Below are 16,322 nucleotides of genomic sequence, written 5' to 3'. Positions count from 1 at the left end.
CTGCTAGGGCTGTGGCTAAGAGTGATTTTTACATTTTTTAATGGTTGGGGGAAAAAAGTCAGAAGACCAGTATTTCAAGACACATGAAAATGCTATGAAATTCGATTTCTAGGCTGGGCGGGGTGGCTCACGCCTATAATCCTAGCACTTTGGGAGGCTGAGACAGGCGGATCACTTGAGGCCAAGAGTTTAAGACCAGCCTGGCCAACATGGCAAAACCCCATCTCTACTAAAAACACAAAAATTAGCTGGGCCTTGTGGTGCATGCCTGTAATCCCAGCTACTCAGGAGGTTGAAGCACAAGAATCACTTCTTGAAAGTGACTGGGAGGCAGAGGTTGTAGTGAGCCAAGATTGTGCCACTGCATTCCAGCCTAAGTGACAGAGCGAGACCCTGTCTAAAAAACAAACAAACGAAAAACAAAAACAAAAAAACAGGCATGGTGACCCATGCCTGTAATCCCAGCGCTTTGGGAGGCCGAGGCAGGTGAATCACCTGAGGTCAGGAGTTCGAGACCAGCCTGGTCAACATAGTAAAACCCTGCCTCTACTAAAAATACAAACAATTAGCTGGGCATGGTGGTGGGTGGCTGTAATCCCAGGTACTCGCGAAAATGAAGCAGGAGAATCACTTGAACCTGGGAGGCGGGGGTTGCAGTGAGCCGAGATAGTGCCACTGCAAGCCAGCCTAGGCGACAGAGCAAGACTCTGTCTCAAAAATAAATAAATAAAATAAAATAAATTTCCAGGGTCCATAAGTAAAATTTTATTGGAATTCATTCACATTCACTCATCTATATATTTTCTATGGCTGCTTTCACGCTACAATAGCAAAGCTGAGTGGTTGTGACAGAGATCACATTACCCACAAAGCAGGAAATATTTATTATCTGTTCCTTTGCAGGAAAAGTTACCAACCCCCACTCCACGTTACTCTGTGAACCAAGGGGCACTGGAGTGCAGTAGGGATCAAGCGAAGGTCTACATACTGAACAATGAGACCCCAGCCTCCTCCCACAGCTTAGCTCCCAAAACCCTGGTGGGAAGGCCTTTATTATTCCCAAGCAGCAGATGGAGAGCTAGGATCTACAGAATAGGCTTAAAGATACTGAGAATTCAGGCCCTGCACCCCAGTGCCTAGTGAGCTCCCAATGAACTTTTCATGCCTCATTCAAATATAAGTTAGCAGCCAAGGATCACCACACATTTCAATAAAGTCTCCACCATAAAAGAGAGGCCAAAACAAACAAAAACTAGAATCTGAAGGAAAGAGAGCCAATACAGAGGTTTTTTAAAAAATAAATAAATAAATAAATAAATACAAGTATACCTCAGAGATATTGAAGGCTCTGTTCCAGACCACTGCAACAAAGCTAATACTGCAGTAAAGTGAGTCGCACGAATTTTTCAGTTTCCCAGTGCACATGAAAGTTATGTCTACACTACAATCCATTTTGTGTACGGTAGTAGCACTAAATATATATATATACACACACACCCCCCCACACACACACACAAACACACACACCTTAATTTAAAAATACTTTACTGCTAAATCATGCTAATGATCATCTGAGCCTTTAATGAGTCATAATCTTTTTGCTAGTAGAGGGTCTTACCTCAGTGTTGACAGCTGCTGACTGATCAGAGTGGTGGTTGCTGAAAGCTGGGGTGGCTGTGGCAATTTCTTAAAATAAGACAACAATCAAGTTTGCCACATAAATTGACTCTGCCTTTCACAAAAGATTTATCTGTACCATGCAATGCTATTTGATAGCATTTTGCCCACAGAACTTCCTTCAAAATTGAAGTTAAGGCCGGGCGCAGTGGCTCACACCTATAATCCTAGCACTTTGGGAGGCCAAGGAGGGTGGATCACGAGGTCAGGAGATCGAGACCACCCTAGCTAACATGGTGAAATCCCGTCTCTACTAAAAATACAAAAAAATTAGCCGGGCGTGGTGGTGGGCGCCTGTAGTCCCAGGTATTCGGGAGGCTGAGGCAGAAGAATGGCATGAACCCAGGAGGCGGAGCTTGCAGTGAGCCAAGATCATGCCACTGCACTCCAGCCTGGGTGACAGAGCAAGACTCTGTCTCAAAAAAAAAAGTTGAAGTTAATTCTCCCAAGTCCTGCAGCAGCCTTATCCACTAAGTCTGTGTAATATTTTAAATCCTTTGTTGTCATTTCAACAGTGTTCACAACATCTTCACCAGAAGTATATTTCATCTCTAAAAACCTCTTTAAGAAGCAACTCAGGAAATTTTTATCATGAGATTGTAGCAATTCACTCATCCTCAGGCTCCACTCTAATTCTAGCTATCTTGCTATTTCTACCACATCTGCAGTGACTTCCTCCACTGGTCTTGAACCCCTCAAATCATCCATGTGGGTTGGAATCAACTTCTTCCAAAAATCCAGTTAATGGTGATATTTTGACTTTCTCCCAAGAATCATCAATATTCTTAATGGCATCTAGAATGGTGAATCCTTTCTAGAAGGTTTTCAATTTACTTTGCCCAGATCCATCAGAGGAATCACTATCTATGGCACCTACAGCCTTGGGGAATGTATTTCTTAAATAATAAGACTTGAAAGTCAAAATAACAAGGACTGAAGAATGGATGTGTCAGTAGGTATGAAAACAACATTAATTTTCTTGTTTATCTCCATCAGAGCTCTTGGGTGACCAGGTGTGTTGTCAATGAGTAGTAACATTTTAAACTGAATCTTTTTTTTCTGAGCAGTAGGTCTCAACTGTAGGCTTAAAATATTCAGTACATCATGTTATAAACATATGCTGTCATTCATGCTTTGCTATTCCATTTCTAGAGCACAGGTAGAATAGATTTAGCATAATGCCTAAGGGCCCTACCATATTCAGAATGATAATGAGCACTGGCTTCAACTTAAACTCACTGGCTTCATTGGCCTCTAGCAAGAGAATCAGCCTGTTCTTTGAAGCCCATGCACTGACCTCTCTCTAGCTATAAAAGCTTTAGATGGCATCTTCTTCCAATAGAAGGGTGTTTTGTCTCCATTGAAAATCTGTTGTTTACCGTATCCACCCTCATCATTAGCCAGATTTTCTGGATAACTTGCTGCAGCTTCCCCACTAGTGCTTGCTGCTTCACCTTGCACTTCCATGTTATGGAGATGGCTTTTTTCCTTAAACTGCACAAACCAAGGTCAGCTAGCTTCCAACTTTTCTGCTGCAACTTCTTCACCTCTCTGTGCCTTCACAGAATTGAAGAGAGTTAGGGCCTTGATCTATTATAGATTAGGCATTGGCTTAAGGGCATGTTTTGGCTGGCTTGATCTTCTATTCAGACCATTCAGACTTTCTTTCCATAAGCAATAAGGCTGTTTTGCTTACTTAACATTTATGTGTTCACTGGAGTAACAATTTTAATTTCTTTCAAGAACTTTTCCTATGCATTCACAACTTGGCTAGCTATTTGGCACAAGAGGCCTAGCTATCAGCCTCTCTCAGCTTTTGAAATGCCCTCCTCACTAAGCTTAATAATTTCTAGCTTTTGATTTAAAGTGAGAGACATGTAACCTCTTCCTTTCACATTGTAGGGTTATTAATTGGTCTATTCTCAATATTATTGTGTCTCAGAGAATAGGGAGGCCTGAGGAGAGGGAGAGAGATAGGGGACCCACAGATTGGTGGAGCAGTCAGAACATACACAACATTAGTCGATTAAGTTCACTCTTGATTAACAGGATTTTGGAAAAAGTTGATTCCAACCCTCATGGATGACTCTCACGGGTTCACTGCATCCCAAAGCAATTAGACAATAACATCAGGGATCACTGATCACAGATCACCATAACAGATTTAATAATGACAAAGTCTGGAATATTGGCAGAATTATTATAATGTGACAGAGACCAGGTGCTGTGGCTCATGCCTGTAATCCCAGCATTTTGAAAGGCTGAGGTGGGAGGATCACTTAAGCCCAGGAGTTCGAGAGCAGCTTGGGCAACATAGGGAAACCCCATCTCTATAAAAAATTTAAAAATTAGCTGGGTGTGTGGTGGCGCACATCTGCAGTCTCAGCTACTCAAGAAACTGAGACAAGAGGATCCCTTGAGCCCAAGAGGTCAAGGCCGCAGTGAGGCATAATTATACCACTGCATTCCAGCCTGGGTGACAGAGCAAGACCCTGTCTCAGGAGAAAAAAAAAAAGTGACAGAGAGGCAAAATGGGCACATATGTTAGAAAAATGGTGCTGATAGACTTGTGGACATAGGGTTGCCAAACTCTGAATTTGTAAAAAATGTCACTTTGCAAAGTGCAATAAAGTGAAATGCAATAAAAATGAGGTATGCGCATGTATGTATAGATATCCTGAATGACATTCATCCACGATATAAGAATTTTTTTTTTAAACGAAGATAGAGAACATGAACTCTTGAAAATTCAAAATGAGAGCCAAAAAAAGTCAACAGAAGGGGGGAATGGTAATGTTGGGGGAATCTTTCAGAAGAAAAAAAAAGACAAAGATTTTTAAAAGAAAATCTGAAAGAAAAGAATCAATCCATGAAGCTCAGTTATGATGGGGTGACAGTAGCCAAAGCCCAGAGCCCTCGAGGTTGGGCTCTGATAAACCATCTCCTAGCTTGCAGCTAGGATCTGAATGACTATTCCTACAGGGTTGGGAGAAAAGATGGCCCAAAGTACAACAGGACTCCCAGGATTGGAGTCATCACCTGGTGGTCTATGTGGTCCCAGACTGTTAGCATTCCTAGGCACCTGGTAGAACAAAAAAATCTTCTCTGGTGAGTAATGCCATGTTCATAAGAATCAAATATTCCTCCAAATTATTTTTCAAAGAATGTATCTAAACAGAAAAAAAAAAATAACAAATAATTAAAATACCATGAGTAAGAATCAACAGAAACAGTGGACAAATGAAAGAGACTACCAAAAGATGTAAGATTTTTGAATCACCAGAGTCTATAAAAACAACTAAGCTTAGCACGTACAAGGGGATAAAAGTCAATATTGAAAACTTCAGCATGGAACTGAAAACCATAAAAGATGACTTAGCAAGTCCAAAAAAGAATAAAATAGGAGTTCTATAGTTAGAGAATACAATAGAAGTTAAGATTAAATAGATTTGGCACGGTTAAAGAGAGGTAATGAAATGAAAAATAGTAAACCTATTAGTACAGCCAGAATGGAGCTCAAAAAGATAAAATGAGCGAACACAGAAAAAACCCACTGAGATGTAATGGATACAGAGAGAACATCTAACATAGGTATATTGCAGTCCCAAAAGAAAAGAAAGAATACACAACAACATTTAAAGAGATTGTGGCTGAGAATTTTCTAGCACTAACTTCAAGATATAATCCACAGACTTAAAAGTCCAATAAATCCCAAGCAGAATAAAAAAGAAACTTGTAACAAGAAATATTATTGTGAAACTGAGAAAAACAAAAGACAAAGAAAATCTTAAAAACAGCCACAAGAAAACAAAATTGCCTTCAAAAAAAGCAATACGGCCAGGTGCAGTGGCTCTTGCCTGTAATCATAGCTCTTTGGAAGGCCAAGGTGGGTAGATTGCTTGAGCTCAAAAGTTCAGCCTGGGCAACAGGCGAAACTCCATCTCTAAAAACCATATAAAAATGAGATGGGCACACACCTGTAGTCCCAGCTACTCAGGAGGCTGAGGTAGGAGGACTGCTTGAGCCCAGGAAGCAGAGAATGCAGTGAGCTAAGATCATACCACTGTACTCCAGCCTGGGTGACAGAGCGAGACCTTGCCTTGGGAAAAAAAAAAATGGATTAACAGCTGATTTCTTATTATCAACAATGGAAGAGGATGACTGAGTAACATCTTAAACATGCTAAGAAAAACTAACACCAACCTAGAATTCTATATACAACAAAAATATTCTTCAAGAATAAAGACAAAATGAAAACATTTTCAGAGAAAAAGAATTTACCAGTAAACCTACATTAAAAAGAATTCCAAAAGAACATACTTCAGACAAAAGGAAAATGATCTCAGATGGGAGGTCTGAAATACATCAAACAATACAGACTAACAAAAAGTAATAAATACGAAGATAAATTTAAATCAACATTATATAAACATATCTGTGAGTTTAAGAAACATAAAAGTATGACAACAGTAACCTAAGCTGAGAGAATAATTGGAGTTCAAGTATTCTAAGGTGCCTCCCATGCCCAGAATGAGTACAGAATTATTAAGATCATATTTTTATAAAGATAAATGTTTTAATTTGGAGGAAAACTGAATGGAAACCGTGTAAAACTTTCAAACTAGTAGAGTGAAAGAAAATACAATTTAAAAATACTAAAAAGGACAAAACACATGTGTCAAATAAAATACTTCAAGTAAAATAAAAGACTGAATGAAACATCTATCAATCACAATAAATATTAATGGGTTAAATGCTTCTGTTAAAAGACTATATGGGTTAAGAGAAAATGGGTTTTATTTTAAATATGTTATTTACATATATATTTACATAAATATATGTTATTTACAAGTGATATCTAAAAAGATGCAGAACTGTAGAAGGTAAAATATTTATCATGCAAACACTACCAAAAGCAAGCCAGCTGAGCTTAAGTAATAGCCCACAAAATATATTTTAAGGTAAAAATCATTACTAGAGCTATAGAGGGTCACTTCATAATAAAACATTCAATTCACCAAGAAGACATAACAATTTCTAATTCATACTCACTTTAACAACATCACTTCAAGACATACAAAGCAGGCCAGGTGTGGAGGCTCACAATCGTAATTCTAGCACTTTGGGAGGCTGAGGTGGGCAGGTCACTTGAGGTCTGGAGTTCAAGACCAGTGTGGCCAACATGGTGAAACCCCGTCACTACTAAAAATACAAAAATTAGCAGGGCATGGTGGCATGCACCTGTAATTCCAGCTAGTGAGGAGGCTGAGGTAGGAGAATAGCTTGGACCCAGGTGACGGAGGCTGCAGTGAGCCGAGATGGTGCCATTACACACTAGCCTGAGGGACAGAGCGAGACTCCGTCTCAAAAAAAAAAAAAAAAAAAGATACAAAACAAAATCACAACTACAAGACAAATACTGGAAAACTAGGCACACAGTAGGAAACTCTAACTGCCGAACAAACCAAAAGCAAAAGAACATTCAGTGAAGAAACAGAAGACTTAAAGAGCAGAATTAAAAACTTGATCTAATAGACCTATGAAGAACATCATACCCAAGAACTGTAGAATATACATTCATTTCAAGTATTCAAGGAATATTTATAAAATCTGACTGTACTGGGCTGAAAGGCTGAAATCACAGAGCACGTTCTCTGAACACAAGGTTATTACGATTGAAACTGTAACAAAAAGATAACTAAAAAAATCCCCCCCAAAATGGCAACAAATTAAGACATATTTATTTTTAACCTAACAGGTCAATGAAAGAATAATAATAGAAATAGGAAAATATTGTATACTGGACAATGACACACTAAAACCAACATAGGAGATGCAATGAAAGTGGTAATTAGAGGAAAATATATAGTCTTTTTTTTTTTTTTTTGAAACGGAGTCTTGCTCTGTCGCCCAGGCTGGAGTGCAGTGGCCGGATCTTGGCTCACTGCAAGCTCCGCCTCCCGGGTTTACACCATTCTCCTGCCTCAGCCTCCCGAGTAGCTGGGACTACAGACGCCCGCCACCTCGCCCGGCTATTTTTTCGTATTTTTTACTAGAGACGGGGTTTCACCGGGTTAGCCAGGATGGTCTTGATCTCCTGACCTCGTGATCCGCCCGTCTCGGCCTCCCAAAGTGCTGGGATTACAGGCTTGAGCCACCGCGCCCGGCCGGAAAATATATAGTCTTATATGCAATCTTTAGAAAAGCTGAATAACAAGCAGCCACCTATAGCTGCACAGTTCAAAATACACGCTAGACTTTGAAGGTGTGATAGGAAAAAATTCTCATTAATTTATTGATTACAAGTTAAAATGATAATATTTTTGATAGTGGATTACATAAAATATATCAATTTTCATGTTTCCTTTTTTAAAAAAAGCTACTAAAAATTTTTAATTACATAAGAATCTCCATTTTATTTCTAGACAGAATCAATTAAAAGAATTTAGAGCCAGGCATGGTGGCTCACACCTGTAATCCCAGCACTTTGAGAGTCAGAGGCACCTGAAGTCAGGATCACTTCAGGATCACCTGAGGTCAGGAGTTTGAGGCCAGCCTGACCAACATGGTGAAACCCCATCTCTACTAAAAATACAAAAAAACTAGCCGAGTATGGTGGCACAGGACTGTAATCGTAGCTACTCACGAGGCTGAGGCGGGAGAATAGCATGAACCCAGAAGGCAGAGGTTGCAGTGAGCTGAGATCAGGCCACTGCACTCAAAAAAAAAAGAAAAGAAAAAAAAATTAGAAAAGGAACAGCAAAGAAAACCTGAAGAAGAAAAAATAAAACGGCAAGATTTAATGAAGTAGTAAACAGCATATCAGAGAGGCTTGACAAACCCCAAACTTGGTTCTTTTCAAAGATTCATAAAACTGACAAACCTCTGGCAAAAAAAGATTAAAAAAAAAAAAAAAAAGGGATAAAAAATAATCAAGAGGAAAAGAAGGACATTACTACATATCCTATAGACATCAAAAGGTTAATGAGAGCTATTCTGGGCACACTGCCTATGGGGTAGCCCTGCTCCACAAGGAGTAGAAAGTCAATAAAGTTAATGAGGATACCATAAATACCATATGATAAATTTTTTATAATGTAGATCAAATGGACAAATTCTGAGAAAAACATCACAACTTAAAAACTGGTCAAAAGATACAATATGGAGTGAGTTGGCTGAAGGTTTAAAAAAAAAAAAAAAAAGATATACTTTAAACCTGAATCATCCCGTTAACAATTAAAGAAAATGAATTATCTATTTTAAAATTCTTCCTAAAGAAAACTCCAGGCCTCAATGGCTTTAACAAATTCTACCAAACTTTTAAGTAGAAATATTCATAATGAAACATCTTCCAAGAACGGAAGAAAAAAAAAAGTTCCCAGTTTATTTTATAAGGCTAATTATAAATCTGATATGAAAACTTAACAAGAATATATGAAGAATTCCAAGCCAATCTCATGAATTAAAATTTGAAATCTTCCACAAAATATTAGCAAGACAAATCCAGCAATTTTTTCATAATATATCATGGCAATGTTGGATTTATAACAGGAATTGCAGGTTGTTTTAACATTAGAACTAATATTGCATTAACATGTATAATTCACCACACATGAACAGCTAAAGGGAAAAACAATACACAAAAGGAGTTTGACAAAATTTATATCCAGGCCAGGGGTGGTGGCTTACGCCTATAATCCCAGAACTCTGGGAGGCCAAGAGTTCAAGATCAGCATGAGCAACATAGCAAAACCGCATCTCTGCAAAAAACACAAAAAAATTCAGTACTCAATTGTGAGAAAAACTCTTAAACTCCCAACAGAAGTGAACGTCTTAACTTGAAAAAGGATACTTACAAAAACCAACAGCAAACATCATCTTTAATAGTGAAACACTAAAGGCTTTTCTATGAGATTGGGAACAAGACATTGACACTACTCCTTGCCAACACTGTACCACTCAATGCAGTAAGGCAAGTAAAAGAAAAAGTAAAAGAATTGGAAAAGAAGAAATACATTGTCATTAATTACATATAAGACATAATTAAGCATGTAAAAAATCCAAGTGAATTTATATGTATATTGTTAGAATACGAGTTAGCAAGTTTCACTAGACACAACAATCAACATTAGAAATAGTACTGACTTTTTCATATGAACATGGAGTTATCAGAAAATAAATTTTTTTTTTTTTTTTTTTTTTTTTGAGGACAGAGTCTCACTTTGTCACTCAGGCTGGAGTGCAGACATGTTAGCTCATTGCAACCTCTGCCTCCCAGGTTCAAGACATTCTCGTGCCTCACCCTCCTGAGTAGCTGGGATTACAGGCACATGCCACTACACACGGCTAATTTTTGTATTTTTAGTAGATGGGGTTTCGCCATGCTGGCCAGGCTACTCTTGAAGTCCTGATCTCCGCCTACCTCAGCCCCACAAAGTGCTGGCTTACAAGGTGGGTAAGCCATTGTGCCTGGCCAGAAAATGAAATTTAAAAGCTACCATTTATAAAAGCACCAAGAACTATCATGTACTTAGGAGTAAGTCTAACAAAAATGTTTATTATCTTTCTGGAGAGAACTATAAAACTTTGACAGATACTAAAGAAGACCTAAATAGAGTAGATACAGCATGTCTGTGGACTGGAAGACTTAAAATTGTAAAGATGCAAATTCCTCCAAACAGATAAGTTCATTGCAATCCCAATCAAAATCCGAACAGATTTTTCTCTGGAAAATTGCTGATTCTTGGAAAAGTTGATTCTAAAATTTATAACAAATGGAAAGGGCTAAGAATATCCAAAGTGGAAAGGACTTGCTCTACCAGATAGCAAGATTTTTAGCAAAGCAATAAGAAGGGCACCACTGATGCAAAGACAGACAAATCAATGGAGAAGAAAACAATTTAGAAATGACCTTGCTCTGAGTCTGAAAATACCTATTTTTCTATAAAATGTGCTGGGATAACTAGGTAGCCATATAAGCATTAGAAAATGAATTAAGAGAGATAACTTTTTAAAGAAAACATCAATTAGGAATCACATTTTCTTAAAATCCTAAAAGCTTTCCAATATAAAACACAATCACATGTAAAGGAAAACGTATCAGAATGATAAGAGACTGCTCCATAGCAAGTTGGAATCTCCAAGTCTATGGAAGAGGGTCTTCCCAATTCCAAATTAAAATCATCTGCAATTTAAAAATTATGCCTCCAGCCTGGGCAACGTGGCAAAACCCTCTCTCTACAAAAAATAGAAAAATTAGTCAGGCATGGTGGTGCATGTGGTGGTAAGTTCTTGGGAGGCTGAAGTGGGAGGATTGCTTGAGCTGGGAGGTCAAGGCTGCAATGAGCTGAGACTGTGCCACTGCACTCCAGCCTGGGTCACAGAGTGAGACCCTGTCTCAAAAAGAAAGAAAAGAAAGAAAAAAGATTAAAAAAAGTAATGTCTACTTCAACTGTCAATCATGTATGGAAGACAAAATACAGACATTGAGATGTTTAAGACCTCTAAAAATCTGGCTGCCACACTCCATCCTTCTACAGAGTAACTTAATGCAAAGGAAGACAAGGGAGCCTGGAAAAATAGACTCAATACAGAAGAAAGAAAATGGAAACTCTAAGATTGCCTGTGAAGGGAAGTCTCAGCTTGGAAAGCAACCTACACCAATTATGTAAGTAAAACTCACAGCAACGTTATTCATAATTCCAAAAAACCTGGAAACAATTTCTATGTTCAATAGCAAAATAACTGGCCAACCTTTGTAAAATAATACATCAAAATACAACGTAACTATGAAAAAATGGGAGGGGCCAAGCAAGGTGATTCAAGCCTGTAATCCAGTCACTTTGGGAGGCCGAGGTGGGAGGATCGCTTGAGCCCAGAAGTTCGAGACCAGCCGAGGCAAGAAAACTTACACACACCCCAATCACGTACACACTTCAATCTAACTTTCAAAGAAGCACATAAAAGTAAACATTAGTCCAATTTATTTTTTATTTTGGTACGAGAACTTAGAAGACTAAAAGCAAGAAAGAAAAATAATTTCTAGTTGGAGGAGACTACACTAGACTGAAACGCCACTATACTTCTTTCTACCAAGTGTCAATAATAACATGATACCGAGGGACCATGTGGCAGCTTCTTTGTTCTAAGATACGATTTCTTTCTTTCTTCCTTTTTTTTCTTTTCCTAAACCTCAAAAATGCAAACTCTTAGACTGACAGTGAAGGGAAGTCCCAGTGTGATCAGATATGATTCCTAGCTCTTGGGAAAAAAAACAGTTTAACTTCGTCTGAGGGACAACAACTGAGAAATACAACTGAAGTAGAAAATGAACAATCAGAAAAGCACATGCAAAATACAAAGCAAAAAATCATAAAATCTTATGAGAAAAAGTATTCATATAATGTACAAACTATATGTATGATTTAAAAATTGCCTAATAGGGTCTACATTTTATAGACATCTTCAGGATTTCAGAGTTCTCACTTATTATGATTAAATGATATTAATAAAGATAATAAACATAAGAAAACTAAATTGCTTTCAAAAAGCTAGGCACTAAGAATATATAATATAGCACCAAAAAATTTCAGAGTAATATGAATTGGCACTGTGAAATATTTGTTCGATTTTAATTTTAAACAATCTTACTAGGAAAGCAACTGATTTTACTAGTAAAACAAGGACATAAATTCTAAAATCCATAAGTAGTTTGACAAATAAAACAGTTCAACAGTTTAAAATTAGGAAAACAGTTTAAAGTTGAAAACTATATTTTTGGAACAAAAATTATTTGTGTCTCAAGAGAAATCCTAAGCTGACTAATGTCATTCTTCCCTGTGCTATTCAAAAGTACGCATGACGCGTTCTTACCTGGAATAAGATCTGCATAGGTCAAGCTAACATATAAGATACTGATAAGTATTTTATCAGCAAGTGGATCAAGAGCACTTCCCAAAGCTGATTTTTGATTGGCCCAGTTTCGAGCAATAAATCCATCCAACTGAAAATAGAAGTGTTTTTTTTTTATATATAAATGTCATAATAGGAACAGAGTAGATATTCTGAAGCTTAAGATATACCAGAATAACAATTATAACCTCATAAAATGTTAACAAAATCTCTTCTGTTTCTTACCCCCAAACATTCTCATTCTTTCACTGCTATACATTTTGCTTTTAAATTAGCAACTGGTCTTAAAAGAAATGCACATTTATTTTCTTTCCCCCTCAAGGCCTTCTGGTTATTTCTCAGTATTTTCACAAGGCCCCTTTGGTGTATGAACCCAAACACACATTTAAAGATATGGTAGTGATGTATTTAAAGCTATAAAGAACCCAAAGAAAACTCAAAGAAAGCATGCATGGCAGAGCCCGGACTAGGATAATATAATTCAACTCTGTTAAAACTTACCATTTTTCTGTTTTTCAATTTATTTTGCTCAATACCACTGTTTATTCCTTATTTTGACTGTATCAGCATTACCCATATTTGAGTAGAAAACTCAATCCTCTCTACCTGACCTAGTTAAAATTCTGATACTTAAATTATTTATTTTTATATTATTGTGATAAAAATAAACTATATTTAAAGGATAAGTCACATCTAGTTGCTAGTGGGCCAAATGGGGCCTGCAAGCTGGTTCTGTTTGACCTATCAGAGCTTTTAAAAACTGTAATTAGTTATCTACATTTAAGTATTCAATTCTTCCCATAAAAACCCAGATCTCCATCCTAACTTGAGAAGGGAGGGGTCTGGCCACTCTGGGGCCACAAAATGGACTGAAAAGTATTGTCTATCCACATTAAACAAGGCACGTATTTTCTGGTTTATCCAAGTCCCTTCCTGGCTTTTACTCATTTAACTGCAAGTTTCAACAAATGTTTGAGTTCCCTAATACTATTTCTAAGGGGGAAAAAAGATTAATTTAGACATAATTAATCATGGTTCATTTTAAAGAACAAATAAGTTGTCCATATCTCAAGTACTCCAATGAGTTGGAGGAGACAGCAGGAGTCCAGGACCGTAGTAAAAAAAAATGTGTTCTTTGTAGCAGAACAAAAGCTGTTCAAGTCCTGGCTCTGCCACTTACTAGCTGTGTGATCTTGGATAAGTTATTTGACCTGACTAAGCCTTAGTTTCCTCATCTGTAAAACAGAGATAAATTACCTACCTCAAAAGGGTGGTTGTCTTCAGCACATAATGTGATTAATACTTGTTCAGCACTCAACGCTTAGTAAATCCTCAAAAAAAGCAGTTACTAGCTATTACCATCGCAACTGAAAAAAATCTATTTTCTTCTTAAGCATATGAACAGAAAAGTACCTAGCCTGGGGAGCTGGGACCTTGGAAGATCAGGTTTAGTTCAGTTTCTGACCTCAAGGAACTTAACCTTTCACTTTTTCACCATCATCACCCTCTCATCTTCACTATTCCTCTAACCCACACTAGATTACAAGGACCTCAACATCATTCCTTTACAAACATCTGTAACTCCCCTTCACCCCACTCTCCTTCAACCCTGCTTAAAAATAACTCTCCATGTACTCTGGGCCTGCACCTAAGAGCTGAACAGTGCTTAAGGAAAACACACAAACGGGAAGACTGGTCTCACTTCAAACTGGGGACCACAAATCTCCCATGGGCACCCAATACTGCCTAGCAATCCCACACTTGCTTACTATATTTACCCTCTCTTTTCACATTGTCTCTTTCACACTGTCTCTGCTCTCACCTCAGACCTAACTCCATCTCTTTCGCACAAGGTCATGTCTATATTTTCCTTAAGAAAAAAGAAAAATGTAGTCAGCCCGTCCTCATATTCCCATCATCAAATCCTCCACCTACCTGCCTCCATTCATTCTCTCTGCTTTCCTTCATCCGTTACCATGCCCTGTCACCTTCTGTGACCTGCCTCCCTTCTTCCCCATCTCGCCTTGCCTCATCAATCTCTCCCTTTCATTTAATCTCTCTACCTGATCACTTAATTAATCACTTAACTAACAACAAAAATTCACTGGGCACAGTGGCACACCTATAGTCCCAACTACTTGGAAGGCTAAGGTGGGAGGATTGTTTGAAGCCAGGAGTTCAAGGCCAACCTGGGCAACACAACGAGATTTATCTCAAAAAAAAAAAAAAAAAAAAAAGACCAAAGAAAAATTTCCCTGTATATACATATACTCCAACATATATATTTTTACATACAGGATTAGATAGACAGACAGACAGACAGACAGACAGATAGATAGATAGATAGAATTTCCCAATACATATCTTTTTAAAAGACCCTTCTGTGATCCTATTTCTGTATTTCCCTACAAAGCAAAACTGCTTCAAAGGAACATCCAATGTCATTACCATCTCACATCTGTTCATCAACCCACTCCAATAGTCCCCACCCCTCCAGAGGTGAGGCTCATAAAGGTCACCAACGAATTCCGCATTTTTAGAGTACCTGACCTCGACACAACTGAAGCACTTTCTCCACTTTCTGGGAAATCTCACTGCCTAATTTTATTCCTTCCTCGTCAGCTATTCCTTCCCAAGGTTCCTGACTGGCTTCTTTTCTGGTGCTCTACCTGTTGCTCATTTCTCTGACCCTTCATTTCTGTTACCTCAGTCTGGATGATTTTACCCAGATCCAACCATCTATATCTGACAGCTCCCAAATTTCTCTCTATAACGAGACTTCCTCCAACTCCAAACTACTAAACTGCCCAAATGATACTTCTATGTGGATAAGCAACAGAATTCTTAGTATTTTCCCTTAAACTCTGCCCTATTCCAGTGTTGCCCATCACAGAAAATGGCATTTCCATGAACCTGGTTTTAGAAGAGAATTTTTTTTTAAAGTAACACCCTAGTATTCATATTTGACTCTTCCTACTCTCACTCCATATCTAATCCATCAACATATTACCTCCGTCTTTAAAATATATCTCAAACCCACATACTTCTCTCCAACTCCAAACTCCAACCACAGTCTAAGTTCCTACCACTGCTGCCATGGATCACGGTCAGCCCCTAACCAGTTACTTTCCTTCCACTCTTGCAAGATCACGGTCAGCCCCTAACCAGTTACTCTGCTTCCACTCTTGCTAGACCACAGTGAGCCCCTAACCAGTTACTCTGCTTCCACTCTTGCTAGACCACAGTGAGACCCTAACCAGTCACTCTGCTTCCACTCTTGCTAGACCACAGTGAGACCCTAACCAGTCACTCTGCTTCCACTCTTGCTAGACCACAGTGAGACCCTAACCAGTCACTCTGCTTCCACTCTTGCTAGACCACAGTGAGCCCCTAACCAGTCACTCTGCTTCTACTCTTGCTAGACCACAGTGAGCCCCTAACCAGTTACTCTGCTTCCTATCTTGCTAGACCACAGTGAGCCCCTAACCAGTTACTCTGCTTCCACTCTTGCTAGACCACAGTGAGCCCCTAACCAGTTACTCTGCTTCCACTCTTGCTAGACCACAGTAAGCCCCTAACCAGTTACTCTGCTTCCACTCTTGCTAGACCACAGTGAGCCCCTAATCAGTTACTCTGCTTCTACTCTTACCTGTCTATAATCCATTTTCCACGCACAATGCAATCAGACTTTGTCATTCCCTGGCTTAAATTGATGAGTCTGGCCACCTCCCAGT

At 38.5% G+C, this 16,322-nt stretch overlaps 2 protein-coding genes across 7 annotated transcripts in view; one reads left to right on the top strand and one right to left on the bottom strand.

The window, feature by feature from the left end:
* The window catches only part of TRMT6 (tRNA methyltransferase 6 non-catalytic subunit), a 267,426-nt gene that overhangs the window by 176,790 nt on the left and 74,314 nt on the right, over nucleotides 1–16,322 (top strand). The window lies entirely within an intron of this gene.
* CRLS1 (cardiolipin synthase 1) overlaps nucleotides 1–16,322 on the bottom strand; it is a 34,503-nt gene that overhangs the window by 11,817 nt on the left and 6,364 nt on the right. For all 6 annotated transcript variants that reach the window (XM_050745274.1, XM_050745280.1, XM_050745277.1 and 3 more), the window contains exon 3: nucleotides 12,550–12,679. In XM_050745274.1, coding sequence (XP_050601231.1) covers nucleotides 12,550–12,679 — 130 coding nt within the window. The remainder of the gene's footprint in view (nucleotides 1–12,549; nucleotides 12,680–16,322) is intronic.

This window comes from Macaca thibetana, chromosome 10 (genome assembly GCF_024542745.1).
Source record: "Macaca thibetana thibetana isolate TM-01 chromosome 10, ASM2454274v1, whole genome shotgun sequence".
Taxonomy (NCBI): Eukaryota; Metazoa; Chordata; class Mammalia; order Primates; family Cercopithecidae; genus Macaca; species Macaca thibetana.
Note: the sequence above shows the minus strand (reverse complement) of the source record. Positions and strands in the feature narration are given on the sequence as shown.